This window comes from Sorex araneus, chromosome 5 (assembly GCF_027595985.1).
Source record: "Sorex araneus isolate mSorAra2 chromosome 5, mSorAra2.pri, whole genome shotgun sequence".
Taxonomy (NCBI): domain Eukaryota; kingdom Metazoa; phylum Chordata; class Mammalia; order Eulipotyphla; family Soricidae; genus Sorex; species Sorex araneus.
In genome coordinates, this window is record NC_073306.1 from 21,799,298 (window position 1) to 21,819,405 (window position 20,108).

At 60.5% G+C, this 20,108-nt stretch overlaps 1 protein-coding gene across 1 annotated transcript; it reads left to right on the plus strand.

The window, feature by feature from the left end:
* The first annotated feature begins 84 nt into the window (after positions 1-84).
* LOC101554032 (NADH-cytochrome b5 reductase-like) lies at positions 85-19,262 on the plus strand. The gene is made up of 7 exons (XM_055138981.1): positions 85-127; positions 6,940-7,223; positions 7,368-7,516; positions 9,403-9,490; positions 12,606-12,710; positions 16,783-16,986; positions 17,254-19,262. Exons 2-7 carry the CDS (start codon positions 7,023-7,025, stop codon positions 17,455-17,457), a joined length of 951 nt encoding a protein of 316 aa, XP_054994956.1. The 5' UTR covers positions 85-127; positions 6,940-7,022; the 3' UTR covers positions 17,458-19,262.
* Positions 19,263-20,108: the final 846 nt, after the last annotated feature.

A 20,108-nucleotide genomic window follows, 5' to 3' on the forward strand; every position in this document is an offset into this window, starting at 1 on the left:
AATCGCTGTCCGGGTTTCCTCGTCTTGCCCCACCCCCCGGCAGTGTCCGGGTTCTCATAGGCGGGACCGCCTCGGGGGGGGCGGAAACCCGGAGAAGCCTCTGGAGGGGGCAAGGTCGCCCGTGTAGGTGAGTAGTGCCAGGGGCCCGGCGAACTGGGACAAGAGCAGCAGCGCTGCCGATTCCAGCGCGGGACACCGCTTACGAGCAGTTGGACAGGTCACCTCCTCTTGCGCCCCTGGTCCCTGGCTTAGTAAAAGTAGGGGTAGAAATGCGCGTGGCAGGGGCCGGAGAGATAGTACAGTGGGTAGGGCGCTTGCTTTGCTGCTGGCCAACCGGGTTTGGTCCTTGGCACCCCATCTGTCCCCCAAGGCTCGCCAGGAGTGATTCCTGAACACAGAGCCAGGAGTAGGCCCGGAGCACCGCCGAGTGTGGCCCCCAGATCAGAAATCAAAGAAATATAGCAGTGTAGCACTGCCGTCCAGTTGTTCATCAATTTGCTCGAGCGGGCACCAGGAATGTGTCCATTTGTTGTTGTTACTGTTTTTGGCATATTGAATACACCACGGGGAACTTGCCAGGCTCTGCCGTGTGAGCCGGATACTCTTGGTAACTTGCCCGGCTCTCCCAGAGGGGCAGAGGAATCGAACCCAGTTCGCTGCGTGCAAGGCAAACACCCTACCCGCTGTGCTATCACTCCAGCCCCCCCCCAAAAAAAAGTTACCTAACCCCCCCCAAAAAAATATATATAGTAAAATAAATGAATCGGAATTCTGAAACTGGTGGCCAAAGGAGATAGAAGAGTGTGTACTTGGCATGCAAGAGCCCTGCCGAGTTTATTCCTTGCCCGCCCTTGCAGCAGGGCCCCCGAGCACTGCTGGACTCCGGAGCACTGAGTTGGGAGGGGAATATCCCCTAGGACTGCGGGATGTGGACAGAAAGCCAAAACAACAGTGATAATAACAATGATAATAATAGGTAAATAAAGCTCATGATTCACATGGCTAATTTTTCCACCATTTTCCAAAATTGCATACCAGGCAGGATTCTAGATTCCGGGAGCTAACAGAAGGCAGCTGTAAGTTGTGTGTGTGTGTGTGTGTGTGTGTGTGTGTGTGTGTGTGTGTCTGCGCATACGCAACTCTTCTTCCCTGGGCAGCTGTCCACAGTTGACAGAGCTTTTTTTTTTTTTTTGGCGGGGCAAGGGGTTTTAGGTCACACTGGTGCTCAGAGCAGGGCTCAAGGGACCATATGGAATGCCAGCGATAGAACCCAGGGTCAACCCCATGCAAGGCACACGCCCTACCACTGTACTCTCACTGGACCCACAGCTCTTTCTCTCTCACATCATCTCACAAAACCCTCAGGAGTGAGAAGCTGGCATAAAGAGGGGACCAGATTTCTTTCCCTTGTGATACAGTCCTGGTCTTCAGCACACAGTGAACACCGGTTAAAGTGATAAAACACCATGCTAGGTGCAAACGTAATGGACCGGTCCTATTTGCCTCTGCTGTATCCTAGCCCCTAGCCCTGTGCCCTGCTCCCAGATCTTATTTTTAAACTGAACGTGCACGTATCACTTCCCAGAGCTCTCGGTATGCCAGAATGTTGAATGAGTAGGATGCCTTTCCCACCAAGGGGCCCGGGTCCACCAAAGCTTCCTGATCCTGTGAAGCACGTGAGCCGTAGAACCAAGTCTTCCTCTAGAAAAAGAAGAATTGCATGCAGAGCGACTGCCCTTCTCAACCCTACCGTCGCAAGTGTCACAGGACTTTGCCAGGGAGGGCTGTGGGCCAGGTGGGAGGCACACACCATGGGGAGCTGGTCCTGGTTGCTGTGTGGGCGACTGGTGTGGCCGGAGTGGGTGGCGGTGTGCTGATGGATGGAAGGAGGGACTAAGCTCAGCCTTTGGGCCATGAGACATTCCCGTGTCTCTGGGCCTGGGAAGCAAGGGGCCACCTGAGATTCCTGCGTGTGGTCAGCAAGCATCGAGTCTCCTGCCTTTCTGCATTTGGGTGCCCCCTGCTCTCCCGCACCCTTGGCCCGCACCCCAGGCCTGTACTGGGGGCGGGGATAAAAAGAACGCCTTGCAGGGGCTGGAGTGATAGCACATCGGGTAGGGCATTTGCCTTGCACGCGGCCGACCCAGGTTCGATTCCCAGCATCCCATATGATCCCCTGAGCACCGCCAGGGGTAACTCCTGAGTGCAGAGCCAGGAGTGACCCCTGTGCATCACCAGGTGTGACCCAAAAAGCAAAAAAAAAAAAAAAAAAGAATGCCTTGCAGAAGTTCCAGCGGGCCTTCTAAAATCCTGCAGGCTTAGCCTCGGGCCGGGTGTCGGCCAGTGCCCTGGGGACTGGAGGGGAAGATGCTCTGGCACTCGGAAGCGTGAGGTCAGTGAGGGAGCACCGAGGCAGGTTCTGCTCCCTTGCCTGCACCCGGGCTTGCCTGCCCGGCACTCCCCTGGGCCCCAGCTTTGCAGCGCGGCCACACCGGGGGCCTGGCCCAAACTCCACCCCAGGGAGTGGCTCCTATTCTTTTCTTTTTTTCCTTATTTTGGCTTTTTGGGTCACACCTAGCAATGCTCTGGGGTTACTCCTGGCTCCGGACTCAGGAATTACTCCTGGAGGTGCTCAGGGAGTCATACAGGATTCTGGGGAATTGAACCCGGGTTGGCTGCGTGCAAGGCAAATGCCCTCCCCCCTGTGCTGTCGCTCTGCCCGCCCCCATTCTTCTCATGGGTGTTTGTTACCTGTTTAGCAGAAGACCCTTCCGCCAAGCCCGGACCGGGAAGGCAGGCAGGAAGGGGAGGACACCAGAGGCCGCAGCTCCTACTTCCCCCCACCGAGGTGCTTAGGCCCCGCCCCTGCACGGCAGACAGTTCTGTGAACCAGCTCTCCAATTCCGTGGTTGCCTTTGACCCTTTACTGCTCCCTCTTGTATGTGAGAGCCAGCCTCCTGTGTCCCTCCCTTTCCTTCTGACTGATTTCACTCAGCAGGATATCCTCCAGTGCCATCCACGTAGCTGTAAATTGTTTGATTCTGTTCTTTATTACAGCTGCATAGTATTCCATGATGTATGTCCAGACTTCTGGACCCATTTATCTATGGTTCGGCCTTTGGGTTGTTTCTGTATCTTGGTCACTGTACTAAGTGCTGTGATGCGCATAGGTGTTCATTCGAATTGATGGTTTTGTGCTTTGGGAGTCGATGCCAAGCAGTGGTATCATTGGGTAATTTGAGAATTTTATTCTTTGTTTTGGGCCACCCCAGGCGTTGCTCAGGGCTTACTCCTGACTCTGTGCTCAGGGATCACTCTGCTGGGCTCAGGGGACCATATTGGGTGCCAGTGATCAATCCTGGGTCAGACGCATGCAAGGAGATACCCTACCTGCTGTATTAAAACTCCAGCCCCAATATTTGTATTTTTTGGGGGAGAAGTTTCTATATTGCTTCTTATAGAAGTTGAGCCAGACGACATTCTCGTCAGCAGTGAATGAGGGTTCCTCACTCACCACAACCCCCCGTCACTGCCTGTTTCCAGGCATTTAGGTGCCCAGGGGTCTTTCCTGGCTCCGCACTCAGGAATTACTCCTGGCAGTGCAAGGGTAGACCGTATGGGATGCCGGGGATCGAACCTGAGTCTGCCGCATGCAAAGTAAATGCCCTCACAATAGCACAGCGGTAGGGCGTTTGCCTTGCACACAGCCGACCCAGGTTCGATTCCTCCATCCCTCTCGGAGAGCCCGGCAAGCTACCGAGAGTATCCCGTTCGCATGGCAGAGCCTGGCAAGCTACCCGTGGAGTATTCAATATGCCAAAAACAGTAACAACAAGTCTCACAATGGAGACATTATTGGTGCCTGCTTGAGCAAATTGATGAGCAACGGGATGTCAGTGACAGTGACAGGTATATGCCAGTGGCACTGGTGTGAGACGCTATCTCATTTAGTTTTGATTTGCGTTTCTGTAACCATAAGTGATGGTGAGCACTTTTTCATGTGCCTATTGGCTATCTGCCGGAGAGACGCCTCCCTTTGAAATGTATTTACTGAGCACCATGGAGGGGCTGGCAGGGGGGCAGGGCAGTGCCCAGGGAGGTGGGTGAGGCCAAGCAGCCTCCCAGGGCTTACACTGCCCGAGTCTGCTCTCCCCTGGCCCACCCACCCCTGCCTTGGGGGTCTGTGATTTTCCTCGCTCATATTTGGGGGAAGAAGGTGTGTCGGGCCATGCCCAGGGTAATGCTCAGGAACTACTCTTTCTCTGTGCTCAGGGATCAAACCCAGGTGGGCCTCATGCAAGGCAAGTTTCTCACGTCCATACTAGCTCTCTAGCCCCTCATTCGCCAAACTTTTTTGAAGTTTTTTTTTTTTTTTGAGCGGGGACTTCTAGGGCCACACCTGGCGATGCTCAAGGGTTACTCCTGGCTCTGCCCACAGGAATTACTCCCGGAGGTGCATGGGGGACAATACAGGATGCTGGGGATTGCACCTGGGTGACCACGTGCAAGACAGACACCCTACCTGCTGTGCTATCGCTCCAGACTCTTTTTTTGTTTTAATTTTTTTATTTTATAAAGTAGCACTGCACTGTATCACTGTTGTCCCGTTGTTCATCGATTTGCTCAAGGGGGCACCAGTAACGTCTCCATTGTGAGACTTGTTGTTACTGTTTTTGGCATATCGAATACGCCACGGGTAGCTTGCCAGGCTCTGCCGTGTGGCCAGGATACTCTCAATAGCTTGCCGGGCTCTCCGAGAGGGACAGAGGAATTGAACCCAGGTCGGCCGTGTGCAAAGCAAACTACTTTATAAAGTAGTTGACAATATTTGATTACATTTAATATTCAGATACCAACCCCTCCACCATGACACCTTCCCACCACCATATTTTGGTGTTTCCATCCCAAACCCCAATCCCTACCCCAAAGCAGAACTGAAATCATAGAATATTTCCCTCTACGGTTGGCTGCCTCCTACTTTGAATCCCATCAGATGTGGTGCGGTACCCTTGGAGTATGGGTAGAGGGTGTATTCGCGGCCGCACACGGCCCAGGGAAAGGTTCACTCGTGGGTGAGTCTCAGCTCGAGGGTGTGGAGACCGGCCGAGAGCACGGCAGTGGTTGAGTTCTGGAGGTTTTCGGCTGCTGGGGATGGGTTCCTTGGGGCGGGGAGGGGTCTTACCCTCCCCTCTGGGGGGGGAGGGAGGGAGGGCGCCCCCAGTGAAACAGCCTTGATTTTTGGACCACTCCTGGTGGTGCTGAGGAGTTGCTCCTGGCTCTCCATTCGGGGGTCACTCCTGGCAGTGCTCAGGGGACCATATGGGATGTTGGCGAGAGAAGCCAGGTCCGCTGTGTGCAAGGCAGACGCTCCGGCCCCTCTCCAAACTCCTGGGCCTGGACCGCATAATCCCCCTGCCCGCTGTCTCCCCGCAGCCCGCCCCGCACGCTCCGCTCTTTGTGAGTTCACTCTCTCCCCAGCACCCAGGGCAGTGCCTGGGTGTCCGTGCAGCCCTGCACCCCTGCGCCCCTCTCACCCAGGCCCCCTCCCTGCCCTGTGCCTTTTCTGCCGCTGCCTGGCCAGGGCCTGGGCACAGCTCACCTGGACCCGATGCTGCTGTGGTTCGCTGAGGCCCCCCCCCCCCCCGGCCCCCCCTGTCCCGCCCTTCTCGGAGCCCGCAGCCTTGGGGAAGTGATTGACTCTCAGTTCTCCCGCCTGTGAGACGACGCCTCTGGTGCTTGGCCTTGTTGGAGAGAGTAAACGAGGCCTTGCTCCCGGGCACCGTGTCGCCAGCCGTGCAGAGTGACGAGCCCAGCACTCTCAGTCTGTCCGAACACAGGGGAAACACAGGCAGTGCTGGAGGGCGGCGTAGGGGGTGGGGGTGGGGGTGGGGGGCTGTTTGCAAAGCAAGGGGGTAAAATTGAGTTTGGGAGGGGCCAGTGCGGTAGCACAGCGGGTAGGGCATTTGCCCTGTACACGGCCAACCTGGGTTCGATCCCCACCATCCCACAGGGTCCCCGAGAGCCCCCAGGAGTAATCCCTGCGTGCAGAGCCAGAAGTGGCCACTGAGCATTGCCCGGCGTGGCAGAGGAACAAAACAAACAAACAGGAAAGCCAGCATAGGGAATAGGACGTGTCTGGCACGCGCCCACCTGGGTTTGGTTCCTGGCAGCGCCTGGCCCCTAGAGCAGTGCTGAGTGCAGCCCTTGAGGGTCTGAATGCTGCTGGGGGGGAGGGGGTCCCAGAGGCCCCCAGCACCCTCAGGGTGTCCTGCTCGTCCCCAGAACTGCAGCCCGAGTGCCTCACGTGATGCGTCTGGCAGGGTTGGGCGAGTCCCCGGTGGAGACCCTCCTGGGCGCTGTGGGAGCCCCCACCGTGCCCTCTCAGGGAGGCTGCTGGGGCCAAGAGCAGGGAAGGGACGCACCGTGCCAGGCCAGGGTGCTGCCTTGTGTGTGTGTGTGTGTGTGTGTGTGTGTGGCGCGGCTGTAGAGTGGGGGAGGCGGGGGTCCTGTCAGCCCTGGGCTGGGTTCCCAGCGGGGCAGAAATACCGGGGGGTTGCCTGGGGATGCGGGTGGGGGTGGCGGGGGTGAGGGGGACACGGGAGAGGCCCCGGGGGTGCAGGCAAGACTCTTCCTCCCTGGGCTGGAGGAGTGGCACAGGCCAGGGCCTGGCCTTGCGCAGAGCTGGCCGCTTGCTCCACACACAGCTGACCTGGCCCGGTTCCTGCCCCGCACGCCCGGGTCCTCGTGTGTGGCCTTTTCCCTACCGGGGGTCTCAGGAGCCCCCTCCTGTCTCGTGGCACGGCCACTGCAGAGAGCTTTCCGGCACACCCACACACCGAGCTTCACCGGTCCTGGGGGGAGGCTCTTGCTTCTGCCTCGGGCCACCCCCGGGCCGCAGCTCCCGGGGCTGGTCACTGCTGAGCTCGTGTCTCGCCCCAGGCAGGGCTCAGCGCCCGCGGCCCCAGGGCCTGGCTGCCCGCGGAAGAGAGCCCCGTTGTCGCCCGCACCCCGCCCCGCCGAGGATGCCAAGGATGGCTGCTCGGGAGGAGGACGGTGGCGAGGACCCCTGGCTGCGGCTGCGGCCCGTGGAGCCGTCGCCCGCCCAGTGCTGCGGTGGCGGCTGCTCGCCCTGCGTGTTCGACCTCTACCACCGAGACCTGGCCAGGTGGGAGGCTGCCCGCGCCAGCGGGGACGAGGCCCTGCTGAGGGGGGACCGGCCACAGGTGAGGCCCGGGTCACGGGAGCAGGGAGTGAGGAGGGACGCTCTGTCTCACCAGGGACTCGCTGCGGGGCTGGGGGGGAGGGTGGCGGGCAGGACGCGGAGGCTGCGGGCCTGGCGCCAGCTCCTGGGCCTCCTCTTGCTGCAGAGCGGCCCCTCCCCGCTGAGCACCGAGACCTTCTCGGCCTTCCTCATCACTGACGTGCACAGACTCACCCCGGACACCTACCGCGTCCGCTTCGCACTGCCCGGGCACGGCCAGCTCGGCCTGCGGCCTGGCCAGCACCTCGTCTTACGGTAGGCTTGGGTCCCGGGAGCCCCCCGCCCCCGGCGTGGCAGCCCTGCTCTGGCCCCTGTCAGCTTGCTTGTCCTCCCTCCCGCCTCCTGTTGGTCATTTCCAGAACCGGCCTAGCGACAGGGCGTTCAAGAGCCCTGGGGCTTGGGGCTGGAGCGATAGCACAGCGAGTTGCCTTGCACTCGGCCGACCCGGGTTCTAATCCCAGCATCCCATATGGTCCCCTGAGCACTGCCAGGGGTAATTCTTGAGTGAAGAGCCAGGAGTAACCCCTGTGCATCGCTGGGTGTGACCCCCCCCAAAAAAAAATAAATAGAGGGAAACTCCCAACAACAACAACAAAAAAGAGCCCCGGGGCTCCGTGCAGATGTGCGTTCTGAGGTTAATGACGCCCCACGTGACTGCTTTGTTGATCGCACTTTGTTTACACCCGTGACCTCTTGCCGTCCTCACCGAGTCCGAGGCGGGGGAGGGGGGGCGGGGGACCATGGTCGTACCTGAGAGGAAGCGCAGTGGGAAGCAGCTAGCCCCAGGTCGTGCAGGGCGGAAGCACAGGAGCCCGACTCGGAGGCGCAAGCCTGAAGCGTGACTCGCAGCACCAGCGCCGGCTGGCGGGACACCGTTGAGAACGCCCCCCCCCCCCACCAGGGCCATCCACCCAGCCTTAGTTAGCGCACCCGTCCTCGTGCCCCGGAGTTCCCCGAGCCTCATGTGGGATCTGGGGTTCTGGGATGTGGGGGGTCGAACCCCAGGCCGTAGTGCTGATGCTGATAGCGTCATCTGGAACATGGGCGCGTCCTGCAGTGTCACTGGTGCCCGTGGGTGACGTCCTGGCTGCCGCCCTTGCACTGGGGCACCTCAGAGCGTGTCTGGCCCCCGTGTTCCTGGCGCATGGAGGTGGGTGTTGAGCAGATGCCCATAGTTGTGTATATTCGTGTCATCCTGTGGCTAAGAGGAGATCAGAAACAAAACATCCCCGTGTCCCCCAAACAGCTCACACCCAGTTACCCTGCTCACTCCTGGGTGCGTCACCATGTCCAGAGGTCCTGGCCACACACACAGATTCCGTGTCCCGTTCCCTCGGGTTCCCCCTTCAGGCCCCCAGAAGACACTGTCCCTTAGAGACCCCCCCTTGGGGCACCTTCAGAGCCTTGCCTTGCTTTGCGCTGTCTTCCTGGGAAGGACGCTGGGACTGCCCTTCTGTGCGGCTTTAGGGAGTCCCCGCAGGCCGCGGCGGCTGAGGTCAGGAGGACACTCCGCCCGCCTCTGAGGGAGGTGGTGTGCCTCTGCTCTCGCCGTCCAGGCCTGTCACGCCTGTCCTGAGTCGGGGGGCGGCCATATGGCATCAGCTGACTAACGTGACGTCCTTTTGAGAAACAGAGCCAGGGAGGTAGCTCAGCGAGGCTGGACTCCTGGTCTCCTGGGCGAGGCCCCGCCTGACCCCAGCTGCCACTGCACCAGCAGCCCTGAGCAGCCCCGACCATCAGCCCCGCACCACGGAGCCCAGTGGCACCGGGAGTGACCCTGGGGCCGCCAGATCCAAGACAAGTGGTCGTCCCAGATTCATCCTCTGCTGTACTTTGGGTTTTTGTTGTTTGTTTGTTTTGGAGCCACACCAGCGGTGCCCAGGGCTTACTCCTGGCTCTGCGCTCAAGGGTCACTCCTGGGTGGGCTTGGGGGACTCTATGGGGTGCCAGGGACCAAACTCGGGTTGGGTGTGTGCAGGGCAAGCGCCCTCCCTGCTGTCCGATGGCTCCGGCCCATCTGCTCCACTTGTCCGCCCTGGGGTGGCAGGGCCTCCCTCCCCTTGCCAGCCTGGCACCCAGTGGACGTCTGCCAGGCTCTGCCGAGTGCGGCGTGCCTGACCCAGCGCCTGTGTGTGCCCCAGGGCTCGGGTCGGTGACTTGGACATCCAGAGAGCCTACACGCCCATCAGCCCCGCCAACGCCAGCGGCTACTTCGAGGTCCTCATCAAGGTGAGCTGCCCTGTGCGCGGACTCTCAGTACTGCAGACCAAAGCAGGGTACCCCATCCCGGCTCAGCTGTGCTCAGGTTCCCGTGTGGTGACAGCCACCGCTGCTCCCCCCGGGGCGGCAGCCGTGGTGGGGCGGGGCGGGTGAGGCACCTTCTCTTTCCCCGGGGCAGAGGGCAGTTCCCGGCCCCTTTTCTGAAGCAGAGTTGCCGGCTGAGCCTTTGAGCTTGGAGGCGAGCAGTGGGTGGAGGGTCAGGGGCACCCCCTGTGTGCTGGCACGGCATCCAGACGGAGGCAGGCACGGTGCTGGGCCCGGCTGACCAGAAGCACAGAGAAGCCACGACGGCAGGGCCGGTGACCTGCGGGAGGCAGGCTGGAGAGGCGGCAGGTCTGACCTGGGTGCTCGGGCTGAGAGCGAGAGGCACGGGCCGGGCACGGCACGATCCGGACACCCTCTGGTCATCTGTCCTGGAAGAAAAGGGGGCATGCAGGAATAGGGGCCACAGGGCAGGCCACACGGATCCCTGTCAGCCGAGGTCACCCGTCCGGGAGGGGGCAGGCGGGCGGACGGGCTGAGGGCACAGACAGCCCAAGGCAGGGGGCATGAGGAGCACTCGTGAGTGGCGGGAGGATGTGGGCAGCGGGGAAACGGGTCATGGGCTGGCTGGAAGCCCACCCAGAGAGCCAGGCGCCTCCATACTCGTGTGCAGGGGGTCCGCGGAGGCAGGTAGAACGCCCTGACGTCGCCCGTGGCCTACAGGGTTGGCTTCCAGAGACGGTTGCATCTAGAGTCTGCGTCATTGTCATCATTCCCGCCCCCCCCCCCCGCCCCGCACTGGATCCTGGCGCCCACCAGCATGTCAGAATGACCACCCTGCCCTCTCTTTGTGTGCTTTGTTTGGGGTCACGTCCAGCGGTGCTCAGGGCTTGCTCCTGGCCAGGCTCGGGGGACCACACGGGGATGCCCGTGATCAAACCCCTGCTGCCCTGTGCAGCGCCAACGCATTGCACCATTGCTCCGCCCCCGGTCGAGGGGTTCTTGTCCCCATTTGTTTGCTAAGCCACAGGCTGACCCCAGGAGGCTGGAGGCCCCAGTGTTAGTAAGAACGGCCTCGGCTCCTGCCTGCCCAGCCCTGCTCCCGCCCGGCGTTGCTCCGTCACGCTTAAGCTAGGCAGGGATCCCTGCTCCACGCGGCTGTTTGTCTGGGAGATCCCGCAAATCCTCTCCAAATGGCCTGCTTCCCCCAGGCCGCCCGCCTGCCGCGCGGCTGGCGAGAGGCTAAGCCTGGAGACAGTTCTCAGGGCGGCTGCGAGCTCCCAGCCGCGGGGCCGAGCCTCTCCCGCGGTTACCCGAAAGCGCCTCCACAGAGAGGTGCTTAATCACCCCTAGGCTGGGAATCCCGGGAAGGGCTGGAGTCCTGGCCCAGGTGGGAGGGCCGTAGGGCCCCTCTCGGGGTAGGTGGGGGGAGGCCCTCCCGCCTTGCTGGGCGCCAGGCAGGGCGTCCTGCTCTCCTCGCCTCCCTGCAGCCTCAGACTCAGGCCCACCCCACGGAGGGGACCCGTCATCCCATTTCACAGACGAGGGGACAGAGGCACAGAGAGAGAGAGAGAGAGAGATGCGGTCTTCGTGCCAGCGCCTCCCGGGTCTCCAGTGGGGAGGCCTCGGTTCGGTGTCGGTTCTGTTGAATCAGAGTGGGCCGAGGGAGGCGTGGCGGGACTGGAGATGGAGGGCCCCTCCTGTCACGGGAGTGCCGGGCCAGCAAACCACGCCCAGCCGGGCTTCCTGGCCAGTTGAGGCTGCTGTGGCCTGGCGACGAGGGGCCTGGGGGTCAGGGCTGGCCCTGCAGGCTGCGGGCACCTGAGCTCACTGCCAGCACCAGGCACCAACTCCTGGCACCCGCCCCATGCTCTTTCCCGAGCATCATCCCAGCTGTCGGGCCTGACCCCCCCCACCGGATACCAGCGGGCCTCACTGCCCGCCTGCCCCACCCCCACCCAGAACATGGCCTGGCCCAGTCTCCAGGGCTCTGCGGGCTTGATGCCACCTCTGGAAGCCTTCCTGGATTCCACCATGTTAAGGCACTCCCCGCCTCAGGGCCCTCCACCTGGGGAATGTTTTGTTGTTGTTGTTTAGTTTGGGGGGTCCCCCTGTGGTGCTCAGGGCTCACTCCTGGCTCTGCGCTAGGGATCAGGCCTGGTGGGGACCATCTGGGATGCCGAGGATGGCACCTGGGTCGGCCACGTGCCAGGCCAGCGCCCTACCTGCTGTGATCTTACTCAGAATTACACAGCTGTCCTGGAGAATGTTTGAGACTCACCCCCACACCCCACCCCTCCACCCGGCCGTGAGGTCCTTAAGGGACCCCTTGAGCCTGAATCCATCTACGCTCTGGACTCCGCCTGGTCTGTGGCTGGGCATGAGTCGTCTTCCTGGAACAGGCTTAGCTGGAGCAGGCAGCCCCGGACACAGCAGACGCCACCGAAGGCCCCTGTCCCTTCCCTTCATTGTTGCCGCAGTGACAGGCTCACACACCTGGTGGGAGGACACCACGGAGCGGGCGGGGGGCTGCATGTGTCTATGTCTTTATTGGTCGCCCCCATGGGGAAGGCCGACGGCCGCAGCCTGCAGCTGTACCTGGTTTGAGCCTGCATGTTGCTCGAAAATGTTCTAATGAGTCGCTGACATTTCAAAAACGGAAGTATGGATTTCCTGCTCTCTTGGAAAATCCAAAGACGTGGCATCAGTCAGTTCACGGAGAAAGTGCTGGACTCTGCCAAGTGGCTTCCTCTAGAAGGGGTGCCCGCCCACCCTCTCGCCTGCTCCCCTGCTTGGTTCTTCCCACCCCCCCAGGCCCCAGGCGCTGGCACCCGGTTCCCCTGTCTGTCACCTGCGTGCCCTGTTGTTATTGGGCCTCCCTGGCCAGGGTCCCAGGGGTGCTGTGGCTCTTCCAGGTCTCCCCGCTTCCCTCTGTGGCCTGAGCCTGGTCTGGAACTTGGGGGTGACAGGGGCATCTTCGTGGGGGGCTCAGTGGAGCGGGGGAGGGCCAGGACCACGATGACGGGTGAGACCGTGCCAGCTGCGTGGGCCGGGCCACTCAGGGGTCCTGTGCTTGTGCCAGTGTTACCCGGCAGGGCTCATGTCCCGGCACGTGGAGTCCTGGAAAGCGGGGGACACGGCTCTGTGGCGGGGACCTTTCGGAAGCTTCTCCTATCAGCCAAACCAGGTAAGTGTGCACATGCCCACACACACACACACACACACACAAGCACGCACACACAAGCACACATGCACACATGCATACACACAGCACATATGCACACATACATGCGTATGCATACGCACACATAAGATGTGCACACACGCACACATACATGCACACAGACAAGCATGCACACACAGACAAGCACACTCACATGCACATGCACACAAAAGCACATATGCACACACACATGCACACACACACATGCACACACACAAATGCACACATACTTATACATGCATACCACACACATGCACACATGCACACACACACACACACACACACACACACGCTCAGCCCCCAGCCTAAGCCTGTTCTGAAATGACCCTCAGGGCTGCATGTGGAGCTGCAGAAGTGGCCCAGGCTTCGGGGAGGTGGGGAGAGAAACGCAGATCACGTCTGGGACCCCTCTACCGAGTTCTGGGACCCCTGTACCGTCTGCGCCCCCAGCTCTCTGTGTCCCATTGCAGCAGCTGTGGAGGCTGCTCCCAGAGTACAGCTGCTGGTGGTTGCCTGAGTGCCCTAAGCCCATCCCCCGCCCAGTCCTGTCCGGCCCACAGGCCCCTCCCCCTCTTCCCGCATGTTCCCATCCTTCCCTCCCCTTCCCCATGGGGGTTCCTGAACCGCCATGGTGCAGGCCTGGAAAAGCAGTTTGACAGTGTGTGCTCGGGTCTGAAGGATCCTCAGGATGGGCGCAGGGATGGCGCCCAGAGGCAGACCTGCCCTGTCGGGTCCAGTCCCCATAGGGTGGCTGGGGCTCCCTTGGCGGCAGCAGCAACAGTTAAAATTGTATTTATTTATTTATTTATTTATTTATTTATTTATTTTGCATCACACCCGGCGGTACAAAGGGTTACTCCTGGCTCTGCACTCAGGAATTACTCCTGGCAGTGCTCGGGGAACCATATGTGATGCTGGGACTCGAACCTGGGTCAGCCGTGTGCAAGGCAAACGCCCTACCCGCTGTGCTATTGCTACAGTCCCAACAGTTAAAATAATAAAAAAAAAATACACGAAACAAGAATTTCCAAGCTCAGGGGGTAGAGAATGGAGCATGGTGGCTGAGCTCATTCTCGGCATGTGGGAGACCCAGGTTCCATCCCCAGCCCTGGAAAGGAAAAGAAAGAACCCTCGGTTTCACTCTCAGAAATAATCGATCATGCTGACTCTCTTTTAAGGGGAGGAAGAGACTCTGCTCTGCCCGGCAGTGCTCGGGGCCCAGTCCCACAGGGGCCTGGGGAGCTGTCACGGGTGGGTCTCGTGCAAGGCAAGCGCTAACCCCTGTGCTATCTCTATGGCCAACCTTGCTGGCTTTCTTGCCTAGGGTTATCGTGGCTCTCCAGGTAGGCATCGGGAAGGGCTGCATGTCCGGCAGCAGGTGAAGCACGAGGTTACAGAGACTTGACAGTGTGTCATCATGAATAGTAACATTTTGTTGATGCTGATACACATGATGCTGTAAACACAAGATCCAACGAGATCCATTATGGATACATTGTAGCGTGTGAATATACAGAAAACCATGGAGCAAAGATGCCATGACTGTCCTGGAGGTAGAATCATGGGTGATTTTTATTTTCATCTTTCGAATTTCCAAATCATCCACAGTGAACACCTAATACCTAATTAGGGAAACTGTCCGAGCGGGCACCAGTAACGTCTCTCATTGAGAGACTTATTGTTACTGTTTTTGGCATATCCAATACGCACGGGTAGCTTGCCAGGCTCTGCCGCTCGGGCTCCATACTCTCGGTAGCTCGCCGGGCTCTCCGAGAGGGGCGGAGGAATCAAACTCGGGTCAGCGGCTGCATGAAAGGCAAACACCCAACCACTGTGCTATCGCTCCAGCCCTCAATTAGGGAAACAAAGCAAAAAAAAAAAAGATAAGAATGAATCTGTTCCTTTCTTGCTATTCTTTTCGCTTCCTTTTACAAATAGCTGTATTGGCATTTTCCTTGTTACACATGCACTGTGCGTCCACTGCCCCCAAATGAGCAGACGCAGAGCAGAAGCAGCGGACCAAGGAAGAGCACCTGCAGGCTGTCCAGGGGAGAACCCCAAGGGGGCGAGAACCCCCACTCTGCCTGTCTCCCCCTCGGATGCGCTCTGGGTCGCAGCGGCACGCAGGAGGCCCCAGTTCTGAGCCAGGCTGCGCCTCAGCCCTTGCCAGGAGCCCCCTGAGTCCATGCCAGTCAGCTGTGTGGTGGCATCTCCCGCTCAGTCTTCTGCGTGGCTCAGGGTCCCCCTAGTCTCCAGGCCCTTGAGAGAGGACTGGACTGTGCCCGCCCTTCTGCACAGCAGAGACCCCTGGGGGTCTTTTTCTTCTTTATTTAGTTTTGGCTTTGCTGCCACACCCAGTGGTGCTCAGGGCTAACTCCCACTCACTTCCTGGCAGGCGGGGCTTGGGGAACCGTGTTGGGGGGGGAGCGGAGGGGGGGGACCCGGTCTGTGTGTGCGAGGCACACGCCTTCCCTGCTGTGCTATTGCTCTGGCCCTCCGAGTGGGTGTTCCAAAGCCGTGGCCCTGTCCCCGTTCACACAGACCGGAAGCTCTGCGTTCCCGTGCAGTGAGGTGACGGGCGACGCAGTGGGCGGAGGGAGGGCATCTCCCACGCTGGTACTGGCCACTGGCAGGGCCTGTCCCTGCGCCTGTTTGCACCCCTGCAGTCCGTCAGCACCAGGCGGCAGCCCCAGGGCCGGGGTGTCCCCTTGGGGCCCTGCAGGTCGGACTCGATGGCGATGGCCGTGTGATGGGGAGGCAGACCGCTCGCTCGTGTGGCAGCGGGGAGGAGGGTCAGAGGGCGGGGGTGCCGAGGAGGACCAGGGGGAGAGACAGCGGAGTGCTGGGACCCAGGGGGCAGACAGGCCCCTCTCCGTGGGGCAGCCGGAACTCTCCTCTCGCTGACTGTTCCCAGGCCCGCGCGTGCGGTGATGTTTCTGTCAGAGAAGGGGGGAAGCTGGGGAGGGGAGGGAGGCCAGCCCGCGGCGCTGGGGCACCCACCCACACCTGCGCCTCCAGGAGGTGTGCAGTGCGCTGCGCAGTGCAGCAAGTGGAAACTCACGCCGCCTGCGGGGCCTGAGCAGCAGAAAGCAGGAGGCGAGCACTTAGTGCACGGGCTGCCCCATGTCCGAGACGGAGAGTGGCTGGGCTCAGGGAGGAGCCCGCCTTCATGGGGAGGACTCCGATTAACAGCCACTTAGGGGAGGACTCTAGTTGATGGCCTCTTAGGGGAGGACTCCTCTTACAGGGAGGACTCTGGTTGATGGCCTCTTTAGGGAGGACTCTGACAGCCTCTTAGTGGGAGGACTCTCGTGGCCTCTTGGGGGAGGACTCCGATTGATAGCCTCTTACGGGAGGACTCTAGTTGATGGCCTCTTAGGGGAGGACTCCAATTGATAGCCTCTTACGGGAGGACTCTAGTTGATGGCCTCTTAGGGGAGGACTCCGATTGATAGCCTCTTACGGGAGGACTCTAGTTGATGGCCTCTTAGGGGAGGGCTCCTTACAGGGAGGACTCTGGTTGACGGCCCCTTGGGGGAGGGCTGCAGTGGACCACCTGGCTCCCGGTGCCAGCACTGTGCCAAGCACCGGCGTACTGCTTACCTTCCCATTTAGACTCGGGAACAGCCCTGGGGGCCCCTGGGTCCAAGCAGGGCCAGCCTAGGGCAGAGGGAGCTGCCACAAGGCAGGCCTGGGATTGGGATGGTGGGAGCAGAGCAGGCTTCAGCCCATTGTGAGGGGGCACAGCCTTGCCGGGGAGCCTGCTGTTGTGGGGGCTTGGGCAACAGCCCACCACTTATACCTGGGCGCCCTCAGGTTTCCCTGTCAGCCCCCAGAGTGCCATGATTCCTGTGACTCAGATCTCATAGAGCCCAAGCCAGGGTGGCTTCCTGGAGGAGGTGGAGGGGAACTCGGATAGGCAGGGCAGCGGGAAGGGCAGTGCTGGCATCCAGTTCAGGCGGACGCAGGGGAAAGCCCAGGGTGGTCGGGGTGAGGCCCCTCCTGGCTCCCCCGTCACCTGCTTCCTGTTCCCCAGTACGGCGAGCTCCTCATGCTGGCCTCGGGCACCGGCCTGGCCCCCATGGTGCCCATCCTGCAGAGCATCACCGACAACGCCGACGACGAGACCTTCGTCACCCTGGTCGGCTGCTTCAGGACCTTCGAGGGCATCTACCTGAAGGCCTTCCTGCAGGAGCAGGCTCGCTTCTGGAACGTGCGCACCTTCTTCGTGCTCAGCCAGGTGAGCCGGGGTGGAGGGCGGCTCCCCCCCCCCCGGGTGTCGTGGCCGGGGGTGCCAGCCCCAGGGACCCGCCGGGCACTGCCCAGGGCCACGCAGACCTCGAGGAAAGAGGAGTCCAGCCAGCATTTCCGGCTTCCGGGGAGTGGGGGGGCTGGGCGGGGGGCCTGGGGGGAGGCGGGGCACTGCCGAGTTCTGCTCCTGTTGCTCTCCTCCCGGTGCTCCCTGTCCCAGGAGGCTCACGGGCCCGGCCCTCTCTCGCCCACGCAGGAGAGCGCCCCTGAGCAGCTTCCCTGGAGCTACCAGGAGAAGACCCGCTTTGGCCGCCTGGCGCAGGAGCTGGTGGGAGAGCTGGTCGCGTCCTGCCGGAGAAAGCCCTTCGCCTTGGTCTGCGGCTCGGCCCAGTTCACCCAGGACGTGGCGGCGTGCTTGCGGGGGGCCGGCTTGGAGGAGGAGGACTACTTCCTCTTCTAGCCCAGGCCTCCTTCCTGCCTCCTCGAATTCCTGCCAGGAGGGCACGCCTCCTCTGGCAGGGGCACTGTGTGTGTGCGGGGAGCAGGGGCTGGTGGGGGCCTGGGGAGGGGACCCGGGAGGAAGCCGGGTCCCCCTGGACCTCACTAGGTGGGCTTTGGCAGGGAGGAATTTCCTGGGCCCTCAGAAGGGGGTGTTGCTTGAGGCTCCCCTGGGAGTCCGCCGGAGGCTGCCTGTTCCTGGGGGCGGCCCCTGGGAGACCTCGGGGCTCAGGTCAGGTGCACAGCACTTGGGGGGTTCCAGGGGCGGCTGAGAGCTGAGAGGGGGCTGCTTCACTGCTTCACGGGCCTCCAGCGCACCCAGCAGACCCAGGAAGGCCTGGGTTCTGCGTCCCAGTTCCCGGTGGGGCGGGTCCGGAGTGACCGCCCCTTTGTCCCAGCCCTGGGCCCTCCCTGTGCTTTCCTGTCTCCCCACCCGGCTTCAGGCACCCCCTCCTCCCGCTGGCAGCTCCTCTCGGCCACCCTGGTGACGGTTGCTATGGAGAGCTAAAGATAGAGCGGGAGTCAGAGGCCTGGGTCCCTCCCAGCTCTGCCCACCGAGAGCCCCCCCCTCTCCGCCTCCAGCTCCAGCCTGCGCCCGCCCGGCCCTCCCCCAGGGGACCCGGCCCTCCAGGCAGTGCTGCAGTTAATGAATTCTGCTTTTTGCAGCCTGCGCTTTCGGTGCTGCAGCAGCTCAGACTGGTTTCAGGTGGTCCCAGCGTCGGAATATGAAGCCGGGAATCAGGACCCTCGGGTGGAGGCGTCAGCATTCCACGGCGGGAGGCAGGTGGGGCCAGGGCTGCAGAGCACGGACAGACTCGCCTGTGCGCGGGGATATGCGGCCCAGCGTGGCCAAGTGAGCTGCCCCTGGTGGCACAGGGGTCTTCACGCCCCGCTCACTCCGCCAGGCCAGTTCTACTATCGTTGGTTTGGGGGCCACGCCTGGCTGCGCTCAGGGCTCACGCCTGGTGGGGCTCACGGGGCCCTTTGGGGTGCCAGGGATCAAACTGGGCTCCGCCACATACAAAGCAAGCACTACCCACTGTGCTCTCTCTCTGGCCCCAAATGTTATGTCTATACTGGGGTAGGGAGGGTGTGTGGAATTATTTTTATTTGTGAAAAGGGATTTTTTTCTCCCCTGCACTGCCCTTAATGTTTCACTGAACTTTGCACTCTACGTGTTCAGTAGGTGACGGTGGTGCAGAGTGGAGGGCGGTGCCAACCTTTTCCAAGCAGCTTTTAGAGGCAGAATTCCATGGGCAGAGAGATGTGGGCACACTGCAGAGGACCTTTGCCAAGGATCCCTGGCACAGGGGCAGCCATCCAGGAAACGGAGCTTGCATTTCACTGTGAGGGGTGAGGCCAAGAAGCTACACTATAGAGCTATAGTAATCGAAACTGTGTGGCACGGACTAAAGACAGACTTGGATTTTTGGAGTAGACTCGAGAGCTCAGAGATAAACCTTCAAATGTGTGAACAGTTAATCTGTGACAAAGGAGCTGGGTGCACAGTGTGGAGCAAAGAGAACTTCCAGAAATGGTGCTGGGAAGACTGGGTCGCCATGTGCAAAAAATAGAAAAGGACAAGCGAGATAGTCCAGCGGGTAGGGCACTTGCCTTGCATGTGGCCAACCAGGATTGGCTCCCGGCATCCCATATGGTCCCCCGAGCACCACCAGTAGTTATTTCTGAGTGCAGAGCCAGGAGTAACCCCTGAGCATGACCCACTGTGACCCAAAAGGCTAAACAAATATATAAATAAATAATTTTTTAAAAGAATGAATCTAGGCTCCTGTCTCATACTATACTTGTCACTTGTCTTCCCGTTGATCTTCGATTTGCTCAAGCAGGCGCCAGTAACATCTCCATTTGTCCCTGTCGCGTGCTAGTGTAGCCCAATGATATGTGCTCGATCCAGGAAGAGCCTCAAACCATTCATCCGTTCATTCAGGGCCTTGACGAAGAAATCTGACCATCTCATTGGTGGGCAGCCACGTGGTCTTTTGACGTCCCATGGAATCCAGTCGGTAACAGCTCTAGTCCAGTGGTTGTCTCTGAATCGCATCACATGTCCGGCCCATCTGATTTTTGACGTCTTGGCAAACGAGACAGGTCCCTGATTCCTCATACTATATACAAACAATAATTCAAAATGAACGAAGACCTTGATAGTTAGGCCCAAATCCACATTGTCCATGAAGGGAAACACGGGCCGAGCACTCCACGAGGCGGACTTCAGAAGCCCCCACTCTGATTGGACGCCGTTGGTTAAGAAAACAGAAGCGAAAAGAAAGCAAACGGGACTCCATCAAACTAGAAAGTCCCTTTGCTGCGAGAGAAGTGAGCGTGAGAGTAAATGGACACACGCTGAGCGGGAGGAAGTGCCGGCTCCCTTCGCTCTTGTCACAGAGTTGAGAGCCCCGAACCCAGCACCAAGGAAACACGCCCACGGACGGATGGGAAGAGACGCTGAGCACACAGACGGCCAATGGGAGCACGGAAGAGTCCTCATGACTTAAATGTTGGACATGCGGATTAAAGCAGTGAGCCGTCACCCCTCACCCCCCCAGTGAGGACAGAGACCAGAGACATCAGTGCTGGGCTGGGATGTGGTGG